At 34.9% G+C, this 22,054-nt stretch overlaps 1 protein-coding gene across 1 annotated transcript; it reads left to right on the plus strand.

The window, feature by feature from the left end:
- Positions 1-1,532: 1,532 nt before the first annotated feature.
- On the plus strand, positions 1,533-19,078 carry LOC121414904 (ZP domain-containing protein-like). The gene is made up of 7 exons (XM_041607951.1): positions 1,533-1,780; positions 7,933-7,947; positions 9,636-9,859; positions 10,164-10,561; positions 11,303-11,402; positions 18,126-18,318; positions 18,795-19,078. Exons 1-7 carry the CDS (start codon positions 1,735-1,737, stop codon positions 18,986-18,988), a joined length of 1,170 nt encoding a protein of 389 aa, XP_041463885.1. The 5' UTR covers positions 1,533-1,734; the 3' UTR covers positions 18,989-19,078.
- Positions 19,079-22,054: the final 2,976 nt, after the last annotated feature.

A 22,054-nucleotide genomic window follows, 5' to 3' on the forward strand; every position in this document is an offset into this window, starting at 1 on the left:
TTTGTAAAGCGCATAGAGAACTAGACCAGTTATTATGCGCTTAATAAGTATCCTCTATTATTATTATCATTATCATATTGACTTAAAAACGAGAGGTTTTAGTACAACAGGGTTATACATCACGTTAAACAGACAATGCGAGCACCAGGAACGGTGGAAACATAGAAAATAAGAAAATCATATTTCATAAAGTTATGAAAAAAGTGTTTCTTATGTAATATAACATAATAATAACATAACATTAAAATAAACAATAATTTCTTCTTTTCGACTTTGTTTCTCTTCCGTTACCCCCTTAGGGGGGGGGGTGTTGATATCGGGGGGATCAGCTGATTGGGGGGCATTTGCCCCCATGCCACCCCCCCCCCCCGTATTTACGCCACTGTTTCAGAGTACATTTATCTTTATGGAACAGCACGATGCGGGTAAATTAAGCAAATTAATTTCCGCACGTTCAGTATAATTCCTTGATCTCACACCCCCGTTTCCGATCAATTGCAATACCTGCATATAACAAAATGTCCATTCATTGATTAAAACACCACACAATCATACAAAATCTAACTTCCTCCTTCCATTTCGCAATTTCCGGCTTTTAATTATTGTTTTTCAAAACACGAATGTCCCCAAAACGTCAAAATGAATAAAAGGGCTTTTACCTATACTGGTTTTGAAAGAAAGGGAAACTTTTTTCTCGCTCACTCGCTATTAGCTGACTTGCCAAAAGTGAATTATTGTTATCAACATAGTACTACCCAGTTAAAACACGGCATTAAAAAATGCCACGCAAAAAGGGGGTATATTCTCAGCTGGCAAAAAGAGCTAGGTCATAGACGTTCCCCCCCCCCCCCAAATTTGTGGCTGATGACCTTTTTTTCTTGTCAAAATATTTTGGTTGATAACCTTTCCTGCGTCCCCCCTTAAATTTTTGTTTACAACCCTTTTTTTCTTTTTGCTTGTCAATTTTTTTTTTACCTGTGTCCATCCCAAAATTTCAGGTGCACATCCCCCTCCCCCTAATTTTTTGGCTTCCACCGCCAATGGCTGAATTATATTAAAAAGTGTTTCAGCCATAATTTTAGGGAGCTGAATCCGAATATGATGTATGCCAACCTTTCATTTTATCTTAAAATCCTCAAAATGGCAAAAACAAAATGGCCGCCATTCTACAAACTTTTTTTAAGATATTTTGATAAATGGTTATCTTGCCACTTAAACCGACACTCTGAAAACGGAGAGCTACGAAGAGCTAATTTAGCTTAAAGAGTGTGTATAGTGACTACACTTCGGAGTGCTGATTTTTCTCGTTCAGATTTGAACTAGGCAAATCAGCACTCCGAAGTGCAGTCACTATTTATACACGCTCTTTAAGAGTTAAATTAGCTCTTCGGTTTTTTCGTTTGGAGGATAAATCATTCTCTCTCTACCTTTGAAATAGAGGCCTGGTATATTGGTTTTACTTTTAGTAAGAACAAAATATGTACTAGTAATTCATCAGTTTTTTTAACATCTGAACGAAAACATAGATAAGCGCTGGGCTGACTGACCTACTTTACGTGAAGCCACGAGCTCGGTGCCCGGTAGATGCACCTCACTGATCGGCGAATCTTTGGTTAACACCGTTACGTCAGAAAAGGGGAGAGGATTCTGAAGACTTTGTCAGTAGTCCGTTCTAGAGAAGTTGAGGAGTAAACGGAAAGTCCCATCTGGTTTCTTTGACATTATCTCACCAAAATGGCCTTACGCATGGTTGTTTCCCTTGCATTCCTGACCATCACAGGTAATTATAGTGATACCATAAAATATTTATATATTTCCTTTCTATTTTTAATCTGAATTATACAAAATCATTAGTCATAGAAAAGTGTAATAAAAATGTCATTTTCTCGCTCTTCTTCCTTCTTTGTATTGTGTATATTATTTTTTTCGTTCCTGGCGTATCCCGTCACTAGGTTCTGATTTCAGGGAATGTCGTCTAAGTGATTTTCATAATTCATATTGAAAAATATATATTTCGTGAAAATTTGAAAAAAAAATAACTTATCAATATTTTACATCTTAACAGAGAGCCCATTCTTATTTACTTCAAGAATAATTATATTTTCATTGCAACATAATGGAATTTCCAAACACCAGTTTATATGCCTATTCGAAATTCGTATATTAAACTATTACAACATACAAACTCAACACTTAGTATTTTTTATTTTCTAATGCGATATAAATAATGTATCATTTTAGGTACATGTATAATCTATTATAACAGTTGGTGAATCTATTAAAAAAGTGAGATTTGCTTAAAATTACTATCGTTTCTCATAATTTTCAAGATGAAGGTAGGCCAATATATTTTAATAATCATGCTCCCCATTGCAATATCCGCTCTGAGACACAACTTGGTAATTATTATATCATGATTTGCCATTTTTCGTCCAAATGAACTTAGGGTAGAAGAATTTGATTCCAAACTTCGGAAATTTTTCACTTTAACATGTTTAAGCTTATGTTTATAGTCAGGGGCCTTAGGCCTTAAATTTGAAGTTTTGGGGACAGAGTTTACAAAAGCACCAAACTTTCCCTATGTCACTATTAGGTCAATAGCTTCATTTTTTCCCACAGAACATGGTGTTGAAAATTGCATCTTCATGCAAAAATATGCTAATTTATGCAAATTAGCAGTAATTTATGCATGAAGCCATATGCCATTAGAAATTAATTAATAAAAGTTTATAAAAAAGATACCAAACTTTAGGAATGTCTCTATCAGGTCAATAGCTTTAATTTTTCCCACAGGACATGGTGTTGAAAATTGCATCTTCATGCAAAAATATGCTAATTTATGCAAATTAGCAGTAATTTATGCATGAAGCCATATGCCATTAGAAATTAATTAATAAAAGTTTATAAAAAAAGATACCAAACTTTAGGAATGTCTCTATCAGGTCAATAGCTTTAATTTTTCCCACAGGACATGGTGTTGAAAATTGCATCTTCATGCAAAAATATGCTAATTTATGTAAATTAGCAGTAATTTATGCATGAAGCCATCTGCCATTAGAAATTAATTAATAAAAGTTTATAAAAAAAAGATACCAAACTTCAGGAATGTCTCTATCAGGTCAATAGCTTTAATTTTTCCCACAGAACATGGTGTTGAAAATTGCAACGTTATGCAAAAATATGCTAATTTATGTAAATTAGCAGTAATTCATGCAGGAAGCCATATGCCATTAGGAATTAATTAATAAAAGTAAATAAAGAGATACCAAACTTTAAGAAAGTCTCTTTTAGGTCAATAGCTTTAAATTTCATTATCAAACATGATATTGAAAATCATGTCTTTATGCAAAAATATGTTAATTTATGTAAATTAGCAGTTAATTTATGCATGAATAGTAAAAATTAATAAAAAGGAATAAAGAGAAACCAAACTTACAGAAAATCAGACGATAGATTTAATTTTCCCTATCAAACGTGCTATTGAAAATCCCGTCTTCATGCAAAATATGCTAATTTATGTAAATTAACAATCAATTTATTTGTATAAATTAGTCCAATTCCAGTGGGTATTAACAGTGGAAAAGGGGCCAAACTTTTGAAGTACCTCTATCACTCAGTTTAAAAGCTTCAATTGTACCAGCAAAACATGCTATTGAAAATCCCGTTTCCATGCAAAAGTGTACTTATATTATGTAAATTAACAATAATTCATGTATGGAGCTGTATTCCATTGACTAATCAAATATTACATAAAGCATTTAGCCGTATGCCAACCAGAACAGTGGCAAAAATCGAGCCAGAGCGGCCAGAATCGAGTCGAATTTAGCCCGAATCCTCCGATTATCGCCAAATGACGACCTAAATAACGACCCAAATCGAACAATTATGCCCGAATTATTTGCAGAGTACGCCACAGAATTTCCCGAAAATGTGCCAGATTCTTTCGAAATGGGCTATAATTTACCGATTCGGCAGCTTTTTGGATGCCATTTTTATAATTTCTGGCCAATTCGTCTGACTCGTCTATATTCTTCGTTGTATTCGAGTAATGATTCCTACAATATGGGGGTGGGGGGGAAAGAGTCAAGAGTCGGACCTTTACGACTGATACGAATAGGTCTTAATCTTCCCAAAATCCAACCGAATTCCATCGGAATACATCCCGAATGGAATTTATCGTAGCCACACTCAGGATTATTTTGGAGGTATTCGGCTGGTTTTGATCATTTCAAAATGACCTGAATTTTTCAGCCAATGTTCCCGAATTTTCTTGCATTTACGAAGGCAAAACAGAATATTCCTGAAACCACCAGAATACGTGTATATGGATGGATTCGCAGCTGATTCGGTTCAGTTCTATCCCTAGCTTTGAGCAAAGGGTTACACCAAGTTCGGACCAATTCTGCCCAAAATGGCCTGGATTCGGTACTTATTCATCTCGGATTTGGGAAGCTCCCGGAATCGATTCGGAAGGATCCGTGACTATTCTGTTCTCCCTCCCCAACGGAAACATTCGTGGAGAGATTGTGCTTGTCTTGAAAATTTTAAAACCAGCCGAATATCCTCCAAAATACTCCAGAACGTGGCCAAGACACATTTTTTTCGAGCCACATTTGGGATGTATTCGGATGGAATTCGGTTGAATTAATTTTGGGGAGGCATTTGGACAATTATCTTGGGAAGTCGATAGCTCTGATTCGGGAACTATTCCAGACAGATTTGACTCTGATTCGGCCTAAAATTGATTGGGAGAATTTGGTCTTGGTGTTACCTTAGTTTTAGAGATAGAGATCAATTCATAAGCCAATACAGAAAAATCACTGAAATTATTCAGATCACCTTCAATCAAGGGACGACAGAAAAAGAAGAAGGATCAGGTCTCTTTGCTCAAATCGTATGTGTCCCTGTTCTAAAAAAATGTACATAGTTGTCAGAGGGGCAGACATGGACAGACATGAACTATCCATATACCCTCCTCTTTCTGACAGGGGAAAACTCTACTTGGGAAAGAAATCTGACCTCTTGAATTGCTTTGAAAAGAAAGATGAAATACTGTTTATCTTTTCCATATGATTTCGTTTTTTTTTTAATTGTGAAAGGGGTATGCACATGATTTATAATTTGCATAAATTTGCATTTTAAACATGATGCTCTCCTCTGGTCGCATGGAAAGTCACCATAATGAATGAATTGTGTAACAATGTCTCATATGCATAGCGTTGTGCTTGTCCCTCGGTTTAAAACCTCAAAAAAAGGATAGTTGATGAGTTTTACACATATTTGCATAAATTTTGCATAAATTTGCATTAACATTGAAAGTTTATTTTTATTCAGGAACTGTACAGAAATCAATCTAGATTCGAGGATAATAATATAATATATTCGTCAAAATAAATCCCAAATATCCCCCCCCCCCCGAAAAAAAAGGAAATAGGCTTCTATAGAAAAGCTTAGATCTGTACTACACATATACAGTAATTCACGGTGAATAGTGTGATTTTGCATAATTTTGCATAAATTAGCACTATATAAAAAGATTCCAGTCATTGATATCGAGGCATCCTATCAAGAATCAATGCTTTTGATACCAATGACACATGTGGAAAAGAATTGTGATTTTGACAATTCTATATGTCGATATATGATAATACATGTGTTTTAACATGTGGTTTGCATATAATTTGCATAAATTAACCTTAAAAATTGATTCGTACTCACCAATTTTATAAAAATCGACCTGCAGTTGAATGTTTAGCAAAAGAAGACCCAAATACACAAAAATTGGGCATTCAAAAATTATTTTTAGTGAGATATGGTGAATTATGAGTTTTTTGCATAAAATTTGCATAAATTAGCATGTTAAAATGGGTGCCCTTCACCGATTTCGGGGCACCCTATCTAGAATTAATGCTTTTGATACCAGGGACCCACATGCAAAAAATGGTGCCTTGTAAATCCTGTCCCCAAAATTTTGCTAAGGCCCCTGACTATTAAGTCATACTGCCATTTCAAGAAGCTAAGGATGTTTACGGATAATAATCCGTATTCCGTAAGCATCCGCCAGGATCCGTATCCATCCGTAACTTAATCTTCAGGATCCGCAGACATACGCAGATACGCAGCGGGAATTTTGAAAATCTCAAAATTTTGCTGCGGATGAAGTATACGTAAGCATCCACGTATCCACGTAATACGTTATCCATACGTTCACCCATCCGAATAATACCTGAGATACGTTACTGATCCGCAAAAAATTATCATTAAGTAATATCAAAGTTTTAATGTAATCAAATGGGCTTAATAACTTTTTTTACAAGTCGATGGCTTTTTGACACTTTCGAGGAGGGTGAGGCCTACTAATAGACATGTAAAAACTAACACTTTCTCAATAGAAATTGAAATAAAAATAACTACATTTTTTAAACTATGATTCACAAAGTCAGTTCAGGCAATTTAAACGGAAACATTGTTTTTCCATCACCATGACACGGTTTCACACATATATCACATTTCTGAACAACATTTCTTGTCTTTTAAACCAAGCACTTTCTGTAAAAAAAAAAAAAATTAATGTTTAACATTGCGGAAACTAGCGAAACAGATATTCATTTTAACTTTCTGGCTTGATTATTTTTTTTGTCATATCTGTTTTGAAAAAAAGATGTTCATTGCCAAGAGGAAACTAGCATGAACAAGGTAACGAAATGATGCAAATCTATTATTAAAACATGTGTTTAGAAAATTGTTAAAGCTCCTATTTCACTAAACAAATGGGGGAACATTGTTCCAAAACCAATTGTTGCTTGGGACAAAATTCACATTATTTTTGAATGTTTTTTATCAAGAACATTTAAATATTTACAATATAAAATTCTTTTATACATAATTGGTATTAGCATGTATCTAATAATTGTTGTTATTCTAAATTCTGATTTTTGTTTCTTTTGTTCAAAACAGTCTTAAACTATTGCCCATTTATTTTCAGAACGCCCCTCGTCGATTTTTAGATGATTTGAAAAGTTCAATCTCAATAATAACAAAGTTATTTTTTATGATTTCGTAATGGTATACCAGGTTGAAGTCATTCTTTTCTTAATTTTGATATTTTATATGCTACATATTATATATTCTCAACTAGGTGTTTACTGTTTTCATCATTTCAAAAGTAAAATTTCAGCATGAGATATAACACGTTATTGTTCATCCTAAAAGGTCAAGGCACATCAAGCTAATTACAGTTCGTTTTTCAGTACATGTATCGATTGTAGTATATATTTTGTGATTTGTGGATTAATATTTGATAAAGATTTTTTTTCTTAAAGAAAGTCTGTATATCTGCAAGCAGCCTATATTAGAGCACATAATGGTGACCATATACAAAAACAAACCATTCCAGCTATCAGACTTGATCAAATACGACTGAATCAAGTTCCGATCCAAGTGGGTTCTTATCTGCGAATGGCGCGGGTGCCAGAGGAAGCAGAAACGAGCTTAAATTATCCGTATAGTCCGTAACTCACCCGTATAGTCCGTAAATAATCTGTAAAATCTGTAAGTGATCCGTAAAATATGTCATCCGTAAGTCGTCCGTGGCATATGTGTCAGCAGGTTGGCAGCGGAAAGGCTCATCCGCATGTTTTACACGTAACATCCGTAACTAATCCGTATCGTCCGCAGATAATAGGTAACTGTTAAAAATAAATCCGTCAAGTTAAAAAAAAAACGTTTTTTTTTATTATCCAAATATACACAGGCATCTGCAGGTCCATGGCCGGGCGACTTCAGCACAATACGCAATCGCCTTTTGAAACCCTTCGACCACATTTTTAGTGATATTACTATTCATACTTGCTGTATCCTCAAGATATGATATATTTTCCTTCCTGATGACTTCAACTATTTTCTTTTTCTTTGCTTTTATTTCGAATTCAGGAATCAATGCCCAAGGTAAGAATCATTATTCATTTCTCTAAACACACTCTATATATACACGATTATGCCCTAGTCATTCCGGTGAATCCATGCAACACCAGACCGATCAAAGATATTATGTTATTAGCAATGGCATACAGCGGTCGGTTCGGAGTCAGACTCGCCGGTATGACTGCAGTATCACCCTCATGACTGTAAATAATTTTTAGAGCATTCTTGGAGAAAGTGGAAAAGTAAAAAATATTCAGGAGGGAGCTAATGAATTATCATTTGTCTCACTCATTTTGCCCAGCCTCGTATGTCGTGTTAAATAATTCCAAATGCAGAGCGCCACCACTTGATTTCTCATCATTTTTTTAACGAAATTCGTATTATCATACTGTATAAAAATTGACTAGGCCTATACTAAAAATCGTGTTGAAGTCAGGCCGAGCTCTGCATATATGGTCATGCATTAAACATGTTAAAAGGATAACGGTTGTTTCCATTTAAAAAAATATTGTTTCCTTTAATCTCGATTTATTGTTTTAGTCATGTGAGTACATGCATGTATATAAAGAACTGTGTAAAATGAAAGCTTTGAGGCAATTTGAAGCCCAGTTTTTATTGTTCACTCATTGAAAGTCCTGATGATAAATTATCTGTTTTTTTATTCAATTATTTTTTGTTACCAACGTGTATTTTTTGTGAACCATGAACGTGAATAGTCCATTGATTATTCAAAGTGTATAATAGAAATGTCAGACAAAATTAGATTTTACTTTTTTTTCAATTATTGTTCTTGAATTAAGTAGCAAAGATCTGATTCGATTTAATGTTCTCTCTCTCTCTAATTCTTTACTACAGTTATAGGGAGGAACAAACTGTTCAAAACTCTGAATTTAGGTCTTTAATTTTAATGGAACTGGTCGTAGAAGGCTTCTATTTTAGCTAAATATGCATGAGATCACGTTCATGCATATTGTAAATTTTTCATAATTAGTTTCAGAGTGATATCCACCAAAAAGTAAAGAAGCATTTAGATTGGTAACAAACAAACAGTAACCATTCGTCAATACGACCTCTTGTGAGGAGCAAGTGTTATACCTAAATCAAGTAAATATCTTTCAATAAAAGAATGGGGACATGAGAAAGTGTTTTTTACAAGGTATTATGGAAAAATTCTTTATTTGTTAAATCAGTCATTTTTACTTATATATTTAGCGTAACATAATTAGTTGTTAAGAGGCTTCAGTTATAGGGTTATCTGTAAAATTACCTTCTCAAAATCTTCGACGTCGTACTATTATCATAAAGTGTCGTTGTAGTAGTTTAGAGGGAAGGGGTCCCTTTCATAAAGGACCTGTGAATTAAATTGCCGTTAGCGTTGTGGTAACTACAATGGTACGATTGCTCAGCATTAGTTACATTGATGGAAATCGTTTATGAAGCGGGCTCTGTCATATCATTTTTCGCTAATTAAAATATTATTTTCGTCATCGCACGATGTGCTACACTCAACCCAGGTGAGGTGAATAGGTACCCGGTAAGAATAAATTCCTCGAATGCTTTAGCGTTCAGGCAGCCGAGCTAAAGCCGGGGTAATGATAATAGCAGGGCCCGCTGGAGAATAGTTTTCGGAACTGAAGTGTCTATCCTGTGCAATTATACCGTTATCATCATTATTATTTGGTTACTATTATGTCTTTTTCCCCTTCTTCTAGAACTGGACAATGAAGGAATCATCCTTAAATGCAAAGACACTCAGATGATCGTTGAAATCCCAAGGTCAGTATTGACTGTTTCATCGGTAGGTCAGAACGTCCGTTTCGAGTACGAAGCAAACCCTGGCAATTCAAACTGCTGGGGAGTGGACACATCCAACGAGGCCAATGAGAGAATAATCAAACTTACCACAGAGCTAATCTCATGCGGAACGAGGAGGACCGTAAGCATTATCAACTCTGTCAGGTTTTTGCCTTTATGCTTGTAGAGCCAGAATGTCAGTTTGACATAGCCTTGTCAGTATCGCAATGCTTACGTGGCGGTGACTGTGAAATTGAGATGACGTCGAACCAGGTTATGATCTTGGTGAATGTGAAAGTATGATAACGCTGATTATATAGTATACCTGTGTTGCGAATTCGTTACCTAACATTCATCGGTGTTTGCTTACAAGGTGTTCAGATAAAAATCATTGCGTATTGTCAATCTTTTCTTCGTGCTGTTTTTACTCTTACGTTGTCTTTCAGGAAAGTGATGACAAGCAGACGTACACCAACCGTGTCATCAGCCGCCATCTTGAGACTGATGTCATCAGCCGCCAGCACGCCATTGAGATCCCTGTATCATGCTCATACAATAGGACTAAACATGTTGGTGGGATCAGCTACCAGCTCACTGACTATACCATCGACACGTCTATTCACGAGGAGGGCGCCTACACATTTTCCTTCGATATCTACACAGATCGCAACTACGATGTGGTCGTGGACACCTACCCCATCATCATTGGTCTCGATGAAGAACTTTACTTCGCTGCATCCGTGCTCTCTTTGGGTGGTACGCTCGACCTTTCCATCCGCTCCTGCAGAGCAACACCAACAGCGGATTACAACTCACGCGTTAAGTACGACTTCATCGGCAATGCGTAAGAATTCTTCCTTATGTCAGTATGTCACAGGCTCACATACGAAACCGAATCGAGCCAAAGATAAATATTATGGTATTTTCGAGGCTTGCAATCTTTTGACTCTTGGGTCGGTTTCGTTCTCTTGAATGACTTTGGCGTCAATAACTTCAAAATAAGCGGCCTTGATCCCCTGATGGATTCATGTCTCTTGGAAATATCGCTACCACTTAGTAGAACTACCTGAGTATAGTCAATGGAACATATCGTTTACCCTTAGCAAGTTTGGTATTAAAGAAAGAAGGGTGATGTAAAAGAAGAAAGGTTGTGTTGATCAACCTGATTAGCCTCAAGGAAACACTCTTCAGTCCATGTAGTTCGACCCGGACTTAGCAATAGATAAAATATGTATGGCATGGAATTATATTGAATGGAAAAATGAATAAAGAATTAAATTGAATCGAATATACGGCCAACTATATAAACTCTATGCTACCGCCTACAATTCGGGTATTTTTTTGCGATACATGTCGAAATACCTGTATAACGGAAGTTTAAAAATGTTTTTTCAAGATGACACTTAGTATACTAACTAGGATTATTACATGTATTTTTGGTCGATTCTGGAAAAAAAATCAGAATCCGTTTTAATGAGAGGCTTAGGACAACAACGTCAGATTATAGTTTTGATGTTTTGTTCTTGATTAAATTCGCTCACTGCTCCAAATACAATACATATACATTTTTATGTCAAATGTACAGCTGCTCACTTGACGGCGATGACACCATCATCAACTATCTTACAGACTCTCGCATAGGAGTACAGATCAATACTTTCAGGTTCATCGATCAGGGAAATACGGTAGGTTGGTCCCACATGCTCTTTTTCCACCACTACCTTTCATTTTCATTTTTTTTTCTCATTTCCCACAGAGCAGTATACAAAATTCATACAAACAAAAATGAGACTCGACATCCAGCAACAGTCAAATTCCCAGGCGTCCTCGTCCAAATCACACAGTTTGCTCGTCCAATTCACACAGTTTGCTCATCAATTTTGTTGACAGGGAGACATCCAGGAACAGTGGCGTAACTGCGGGGGGCATGGGGCACGTGCCCCCCCCATCGGGGGAAAAACGGGGGAAAGGAGAAAAGAGGGAGAAAGAGAAACGTAGCGGGAGAGAAGAAATTATTGTTCAGTATAATTATAGAAATATATACGTTATATTGTATATTTTTGCTTAATTTACCAGCATTGTGCTGTTCCATAAAGGTACATGTATTTTGAAACGGTGGCGTATCTACGGGGGGCGTGGGGAGCACGTGCCCCCCAATCGGCTGACCCCCCCCCCCCCCCAAAAAAAAAAAAAAAAAAAAAAAAAAAAACGGGAAAAGGAAGAGAAAAAAAATCGAAAAGAAGAAATTATTGTTCATTGGAATGTTATATTATGTTATAATTATGTTAATTTTACATAAGAAGCATTTTTCATAACTTTATAAAACGTAATTTGCTCAGGGCCTATATCTTCATTGTTCCTGGTGCTCGCATTGTATGTTAAACGAGTCCTGCTGTACTAAAACTTCCAGTTTTCAAGTCAATATACACGAAATATATTTCTTCGCAGGTCCATTTTTCATCAAATTTTTTTTTTTTGTCTCAATGTATAGATTTTTAGTAGCTCTATGAGATGATACCAAAGAAAATTTGAATTTCCATTAAAAAATGATTTAAAATGGCAAAAAATCACCTTTTTCAAAAGATGTTAGGTTCATTTCAGTTTATTTACAAAAGGGGTTAGGCCCACACACTTATGATGAAGTTATGATAGATCATCGCTAAATCTCAGTTTCATATATATATATATATATATATATATATATATATATATACACACACACACACACACAGTGCGTCCAAGAAAAATCCAAGAAACCGAGATTTATCGTAATATATATATATATATATATATGTGTGTGTGTGTGTGTAAAGCTTTACATGTACAACAGCTTTTTTGGCAACTCTTGTTATTTAAATATTGTAAAGAAATGGATGAATAGAACAATGGTAGGCGTAGCTCTGGGGAACCTTGATTTAATCCACGCCTACCATTGTTCTCTTCATCCATTTCTTTACAATATGCATATATATATATATATATATATATATATATATATATATATATATATATATATATGATAACAAAATGATAATAAAATGATATAATGATGATAATAGTAATTAAAATAATAGTAATAATGTTGAAAATAATATAAGGGACGGTCTAAATACATAAAGGAGGCCAAAAGGTTTTATACCAGGCCAATGAATTTCATTGTTTAAGTTTTCTCTCAAAGAGAAAATGAGGATTTTTTCAGATCAATGCGCAAAGTATTTCAAAAATTTAAAACCTTCAGAATTAATGTATTTTATTCAGTAATGGTTCTCAGAAAAAGTAATTGAAATTCTTCACACTAACTAGTGGGATATTTATGAATATTATGATTTATTTTTCAACATGTCATGAAAAACTGAAAGAAGAGCACCAAACTTGAATAGATCGTTCATTTGGAGAATATTATGTTCATGAAAAAGCGGACCCGAATGTGCGCGATACGAAGCATTGCACCTTATACGAATCACTTTCTTTTGTAAAAGAATTTTTTCTAACAGTGTTTGATGAGTGTTTCCCCAATTGCAAGCTTAAGTCCGTAATTTAAGTAGGATAAAACAAATTTAAAAGGAGAATGAATAGTTAGCAAATGTGTTTGAAGAAGTGATATTTCGATTTGCAAATTCCAGGAGAGCTTGCTATCAACCAAAACACTTAAAAATTCTTGTACTAAAAAACTGGCTTAAGTGGGAGTATTGTCAAAAATAAATTGAGTTGGTAATGAAGCTAAGGAGTTACTTAACAATGTGTAATTCGTATTCAAAAGATTTAATACTTAATTCGTTCTTATCCATTAAAAAAACATTTCGCAACTCTGCATTGGCGACATTAACAAGAGCATTTTAATCACTGTGTGAAAAGAGGTTGATATCATCTGTAAATAGAATGAAAGACAGGGAAGTGGACGATTTATAAAAATAAAGAATATACAACAAAGGGCATGACAGACTCCCTTGTGGAACACCACAAATAGTATTTTTAGAATTAGATACTTGCTCAAGTAAATAAACTAATTGTTTTATGTTAAGGAGGTAGCTCCTGAACCACTGCAAGGCCTCTTTACGGACACCGATATGACTGAGTTTATAAGTAACAAATGGAACGCCTCTTGCAGTCTTGCATGCATTACGCTGTTCAATATAGTAGCAGTACTGACTCTGAAAACAGCTACTGAATTATTAATCACAAAAGAAAACATTCATTTATTAAAATACTATGTCCATTGCCTTAACATGACCTTTGACCATGATCATGTGACCGAAGATGTGTGCAAAACATTATTGATAATCCATATGTCTATGTTTCATGAACTACATGTATACATATAGATCCATGCATTAACCATGTTAAATTTCTGAGTTATGATGCAAATTCAATATAAACCCCTAACACGGCCATAGTTTAGTGACCGTAAATGATTTTGATCTTGGTCATGTGACCTGAAACGCGCACAGAATATTCATGGATACATGGTATGTCCAAGTTTCATGAACTAGATCCATAAAATTTCAAAGTTAAGATGACAATACCAAAAAATACCCCCAACAACATTATCAAAGTTCTTTGTCCCTAAATGATCTTTTGCCTTAATAATTTGACCTGAAACTTATGCAGGATTCAGTCATAAACTACTACTATGTCTAAGTTTCATGAACTAGGGCTATATACTTTTATGATGACATTTCAAAAACTTAACCTTAGTTTGGATATTGATTCATCCATCATGGTCAAAGTTCATTCCTAAATGACCTTTGACCTCGGTCATGTGACCTAAAGCCCTCACAAAATGTTTAGTAATACTTGTTTACCCTTATGCTTGAGTTTCATGAACCAGGAAATAATGACGTTTCAAAAACTTAACCTTTGTTAAGATTTCAACTTTGACGACGTCGCGGCGTCGCAGTCCGAAAAGCGGCGCCTCTGGTCTCGCTCTGCTGTGCAGGCGAGACATACATTTCACGACAAATCGTGTCAAAGGAATCTAATGACCATGAGAAGAAGAGTCGATTGAATGGCAACCGTTTCAGGTGACATTAAAGCGTAAACAGTACTACGTTTCTCTCTCAAACCAAATTGGTATTTTAAAAAGATATTATGTTTCTTCGAGAAATTTATCATTCTAGTAAGCACTGTTCAACTTTTTCTTTGAAAAAAAGAAAATAGCGAGATTGTCCGATAATTACCTACTTTAGGTGTGTCACCCTTCTTCAATATTGGTATGATTTTGGCTAGTTTTGTGGAATTGGGAGATTTACCATGCAGCTGTGATAAATTGAAGACATGGACCAATGGGTCTCCAAAAAATGAAAAATTACTTTCAAATAACAGTTCAAATTCCATCATAGCCTGATTTTTTGTAAGTTAGAAACAATGTTTTTTACTTCTTGTCCATTCGTTGGAAAGAAGAAAATAGAACTTGGTATACGTTAGCAGGACCTAACAAGTCAGATAAACTCCTGTCAGTTTATCATTATTTGTGTTTATTTACATGTATATACAGTGCGTATCAAAAAAAAGTTTACACTTTGAAAAAGCCCTGAGAATTAAAAAAAATACAACATGTGGGTATTTTTTTCATATATGATCTTGGATTTGGGTCTCATCTATCCAATGAAAGTTAAAGTTTTGACAGAATAATACACTTGAGTGAGCACTGGCCATTTTTGTAAAGCTCGCAGAAATCTGTTCTTTTTTTATTATTTATCTGTTTATTTATTATTTTGTTTTACCGCCCTTATCTTGTCAGCAAAAAATCTCAAAATCTACTTCTTAATTTCATAAAAATATTACCACTTAAGGGGGCATATCATGTCATGTGTATGAAACAAGTTCAGGGTCAGAAGGTCATCATGACGTCATCTAGAGTCATTTCGTAAAATCACATTGTCAAACATATCTCCATTTACATCAAATCAACTACAGATCAAGGGTGAACTGTCCATATCATCAAAGGTCACGTAGAGGTCACGACATGCGCGTACGCGTGTCAAATTTTTAAATGTTCGAAATCACTTTTTGAACGAAATTGTGTATGATTTAGGTCATTTTAAGCAATTTGCGCGCGCACGTTTACACGCGCGCTCTCGCGTGTAACGGCATTATATAAAGCACAGAATTGCCTTTTTTACATCAATGCATCGATAATATAATTCTGAGAAATTGTATAACTTGATCAACCTTCTACAACAAGTAATAATGAAATTAGCCTCTATCAAAGTTTACAGCATGCGCGTGCTCACTAACAATAGACAATAACGATATGTGAAAAACAAGCTTTTCAGGAAGTCCGTTGACCCCCATTTTTTCATATTCGAATAGAGTATGGAGATATGATTTCATGCAACATTTGACCCGAAATTTCATCAAGACGTCATCAAAATGTCGTCGGAGCTTATCATTTCCATTTGCTTCTTATGACGTCATCATAGTTATGCAAATTTGACTCTAACTCCGTAATAATTGGTCGACTTTCGGTCATTTTTTTCATATGTCAAAGCTAAGGACATACTCTTTGTGATGTGTTGCTATGCTTTTCATTTCAAGGAATGGGTCATCTTGAAAAATGGCAATTTATACAGGCATGTCATTTTCGCTCAATTTGCGTGCAATTTCTATGGGAAATGACTTTTTCTCAAAGCTAGATTCTTCATTCCTCTATTTCGCAAGACATATCTCAACATTTTCTCATCAATTTTATCTGAGCTTTGAGTATGTTGTAGCTGAGATTCTAAGCTATCAGAATGTAGTTTTCATTTTCCAATCAGATGCTGAGATCATGCCTGTATTCATGGGCAGAAATTTCAGAGGGACGTGTATCCCTACCCAAAATAGGCGGGCAAAATATCAAATGTCCTCCCCTACTATTTTCGGTCTTTTATGGTGGAAAGAAAGAAATTGAAATAAAACATGTATTTTGGACAAGGATGACCTTATTATTTTTATTTTATTCTATTTTTTTGTCAAATTTTCCAGCCCTTGGTCCCCCCTACTTTTAGAGACAGATTTTCGCCCTTGCCTGCATTTCACTTGCAAAATTGGATTTGAGATCCTCTTCAGTTGCTTATGTGTAAAGTCTATGGGGAAATATTGTAGCTCAATTGTCTACGGTTCGAGCCCAAGGGTAAACATGATAATTCCTTTTTATTTTTTGTTTCTTCTCAACATTTCACAAATGGTCCTTTATGACCATTACAAGGTATATAAGTTAGAATATTGCATAATAAAAGAGATTGAAATCCCTTTTGATATAACATTTACCATGTGTATCACCTATACTTATTTTACAAAACTTATCATTTCCATCTTTTCAAGAGTATTCAACATGTTCTTTTCGTAATAAAAGTTCAGTTTTCATCATGATGATCTTATTGATCTCAGTAAGCATGGTTATTGTATTCGTGAGCATGAAAATCAGAGACAGGTCCCCTAATTCATCTTCATGACAGTTAAAATTCTAACTCATGATTGGTTTTGGCATATTAAAGTCCACCTGATTGCTCAATATTTTGGAAAAAGCTCCATATGAGTTATTAAGGTTTTAATAAAACACTCGACCAACCGTAATTTTCAAGATAAATACCAAGGCGTGGCTAATTTTCGGCGTTAACGACTTTTTATTCTTTTTCTTTAGATTGTCCCAGTGGATTGGAATAGTGATCACTCTAATGTTCGAAATTATTGAAAAAGAATCAGGATGGGGAATTATACATTTGGACATCAATAAAAGTAGCAACCAAGAGGAGGATAAAAAGATTGTCTTGTTCATGGTCAAATATGTCTTTATTAAAATCTTCCATCTTCATCTTTATTGTTAAAATTAACAAAAATTAGTTCTGAAAAAATTTTGTAAACAATTCTTGCATATTTGAGCTTGAGGGGTTGTCGTGTTCATGGTCCAATATGTCTTTATTAAAATCTTCCACCATCATCTTTATTGTTAAAAGTAACCAAAATTAACATGAACGCTCTACAGGGCCCTGTCTTACAAAGAGTTACGACTGATTAACAAAACAAAACAGATACAGTTAGCCCCCAAAATCGCACGTGGTTTTTGTTGTTGCATTGTCTGGTTAATGTAGGTTATCATTCTATTATAAGTCCGCTGGGTACGAAATTCTGTACATTGACTAGCAGTTCATGTAATCTAAGGTAGATATGAATGACAAACTAATTCTAATAACAGGTCACCCTTCTAAAAAGACTTACCCCCTGACAATACCCCCAACCCCACAGAAAAAATGGCCTGGAGGGGGTGCATTCGCCCACCCCCATCCTCCCCACCCCCGTGACGGCCACGAAAATTAGGTTCCTTATCAGGAGAGTGTTTTAAAATATGATAGATATTTTTTTTATTCAAAGTTAGAGGGTGATTTGTTTTATATATAATTGTAGCTCCTGAATTCTCACACTCCTAGGTTTATATCCACTGTAATCTCCTGGTATGCGATTCCCGAAATACTCCCTCCCTATGCAATAAACAGTGTGTCACAAGAAGGAGGAGAGATGAGGAGAGCAGTGGACTAAAGACAAAGCGATTCACAAGAGGACCTATCCGAGTACGACACGCTGCACAGGAAAGCAATTCCAGAAGAGACATCAGCCAGAATGGTACGTTCTTTTATCACCTTTTCCCCCACTCGCATTCATTAGTTTACCAACAAGACTGGGGGGGATTCTTCGAAAGAAATCGGCGCACAAAAAAACTTTCGCAGTTACGAGGCCTTTCTGGCTTATAATGGGCATAGATTTACAGTCATCGAAAGTTTCATAAGAAGAGTCTGCCAGGCACAACACCAACCAAAATATAACTCAAAGTTTTAAACGAAATCATTAAAAGTGATCATTAACGTTTAATGATGCTGTTTTTGCTCAAGTTACAAGGTAGAGGAATCAGGAATCACCACATTGCCAGACCATAGCGTTAATGGCTTATCATTGCCCTGTCATTTGATAGAGTTATCATTATGACCTCTTTCATTAAAGGAAACGAATTCTTGCCAGGTACACTATCTGGTCAAAATAGTGTAAGGGAAAGCTCTTATTGTATTGTTATCAATACATCTTTCAACCGTTACCTCATGCAGAAGCTTCAAAACAGCAAGAAGTTACCAACGCTTCCAAACCACGGATCGTGGTTGCTATGGCAACCGTCGTCATGGCAGTGGCCGCCTTGGTGGTAGTAGTCCTACGCAAAGTCAGCAACATCTCTGCAGCCCCAAAGCGGGGTCACTGCAAAGAAGAATCGGCTAGATTTCTCGATGAGAGCGAAGAAATATAATTTCAGTAGTCCGGTACATCCTTACGATATTGCATGCAGACTATTTTAGGGTAAGAGGTTGAAAAATAAACGTTCGTTAACCTGAACAATATAAACAGCATCAGCATTGTTTACTTTCTTGGTTACTTTGTTTTATTTTATTGTCAAAGGTAAGAAGAAGTCGTAAAAACATTCCTCTTCTACCATGGGTTAGTGCTTCATCGTTAAGATCCATAAACAAGAAAAACAAGCTGTATGGTTCGTATAAAGTGCGTGGTACCGAATCTTCACGTAAACGCTATGTAAATTATAAAAATAGGCTTTAATCCTTCATACTGCAAAGAAGTCATATTATCGCAGCAACAAAAAAACGATATCAAGGGAACTTGGAAAGTGATCAAGAAAGTATTTTAGTCAAGGGAAAAGATATCTCATGTAAAGAGTATTGAAATCAACGGTCATTTGGTGTAATAAAGGAATATTATAGTAGACAATTTTTAACGTTTACTTTTGCAGCATTGGTCCAAAACTTTCACGGGCAGTGTCACTTTCTTAGCAGACTTACAGAGATTTTATGAAAGAGCAAAATAGCAAAGGTTTATTTATCTTACAATAGTATGTAGTTCGGGAAGAATTGTTTACCATTCTGAAATCTCTTAAAACGGGAAAAGTCCTGGTTATGATGGGGTTACTAACAATTTAATTAAAGAAATCATCTTAGGAATTATTCAACCCTAATTCATGTTTTTAATCTATCAATGTCACGTGGGGAAGTTCCTGCTGACATGAAAATTGCTAAGGTTGTACCCATTTTTACGCAAAAAGACCCTAATGCCTTACTAATTGCAAACATTATTTTTTTCAAAGATCATTGAGAAAGTGATCTATGTTAGGACTTTGAAATTTTTCAACAAGAGTAATATATTTTCTAAATTTCAGATTGGTTTTCGCGAGAAACATACCCCCACCCATGCCTTGCTACATTTTATTGATAAACTATCACAATCCATAGACAAAAAGATGCTTACAATTGGTATATTTCTTGATTATTGGAAAGCTTTTGACACAGTAGATCATGATATTTTTATTGGCAAGTTATCACATGGTATCAGGGGTACAGCATTGGACTGGTTCAAGAGTTACTTAGCTGACACGAAACCATTTGTCTCGATAAAGGGTGTAGAGTCAGGTTTACAGAATGTCATTTGTGGTGTTCCCCATGGATCTCTCCTTGGTCCGTTATTATTAATTGTGTATATTAAAGATTTTCAAATGTCCCTCTGATATTTTAACGTCCATTTTATTTGCTGATGATTCAAGTTTTTATTATTCCTACAGAAATCCTGTGACCCTTTGGAACCAGATAGCTTGTGTGAAAACAGAAAAATCAAAGAAACAGATCAACGAAATTTTAAGAAAAATCGGACAAATAATGAGAAAGTTATGAGCATTTGAATATTGCGATCACTAATGCTTTGGAGATCTTCAAATTGACAATGCGACAAAGATGTGTGATGTCACTTGTGAACAACTCTCCCCCTTACTTTAATATATATTTCACTTAAATTGCCTCTTATAACATATCTATCGGTAGATCATGTGTTCTTTCTAGAGGAGAGCAAGTAATACAGATTTTTAAAGGATACATCATGGATAAAGAGTTTGTATCACAATAAGAAAAAAACCAAAAGAGACATTTTGAGGGTATTTTATAGTCCATCAAATGGAAAGTTGTTCACATGTGACATCACATATTCTTACCGCGTTGACAATGGGAGGATCTCCATACATGTAGCATTAGTGATTGCAATATTCAAATTCTCATAACTTCTCATTATTTGTCCGATTTTTCTTAAACTTTCTTCGTTGTTATTCTTTGATTTTTCATCTTCCACACACGCCTGCTTGTTCCAAAGGTTTCATTCCCCTTTAATAGTGAACTGAGGAAAGTCACTTAATGGATTCAAGCAAATAAATTATCTCTAAATTTGCAGAAAATAATTTTATGCTCTTTAGCAACACGATTAGAGAAGTTCCAGGTAATGTTATATTTAATGATGTGTTAATAGATAATAGAGTAAAGACAACAAGGTTTCTGGGGTTGCACATAGATGAAAAACTTATTTGGAAAACCCATATAAATCATCTCTGTAAGAAATTATCAAAAAATAGAGGTGTAATATACAAATTGGAATTATTTTTCTCTACTGATATTCTCTGATGTATTCAAAACTAATTCTCCCGTATCTCAATTACGGTGTTCTTGCATGAGGTAATTCTCTTAAAACAAATCTTGAAAGGGTGTACTTCATTCAGAAAAGAGTTTTAAGAATTGTTTGTAACGTTAACTATCGCTCGCATACTACCCCCACTTTCTTATGAGCATAAAATTCTAAAATTTCAAGATATCTATGATTTTCAACTTGGTACTCTAATGTATGCATATAATGCAGGCATCGTGCCACCAGTTTTGGTTACAATGTTCATGAAAAATAGTGACATACATAACCATTATACACAAAATGCTTCTGCATTTCACTAACCAAAGTTACGTACAAGCTTTGCTTTTAGGACAGTTGTAAGTACTGGACCCAGGTTCTGGAACTCTCTCAATTCAAATATAAAAAAAATCGATGAGCATTTATACTTTTCAGCGTGTACTTAAAGGTTATCTTCTTAATTGTTATTTGTGAGTCACTCTAGGTTAAGATATGCTTTTATATACTGTTTATTTTACTTTTGGAGCCTACAAAAAGTGTACATAAGACTGGAGAATGTTATGATATATCAGTATCTATTTTTCTTGTATCTTGTCCAACCGGATTCTTCTGCAGAGGGTTAGCCCATTTTTTTTCCTTTTGTATTCTTTTCATGTGTTTCTTTCAAATTTGTCATGTTTTATTCTTCTTCCATCATATATCACTTAAATATATTGTTGTTAGTTTCTTAGACTTAAAAGTTGTACATTCAAGCAATGTATACTCTATTCTTGTTTGTGTGTTTTGTCATTGATTAGTTTTAGTTTGTTTTCTTGGTTGTTTTTTAGTTGTTTTTGTTTTTCTAGTTTTAAAGATATTACATGTATAC

The sequence above is a fragment of the Lytechinus variegatus genome, chromosome 5 (assembly GCF_018143015.1).
Source record: "Lytechinus variegatus isolate NC3 chromosome 5, Lvar_3.0, whole genome shotgun sequence".
NCBI lineage: Eukaryota > Metazoa > Echinodermata > Echinoidea > Temnopleuroida > Toxopneustidae > Lytechinus > Lytechinus variegatus.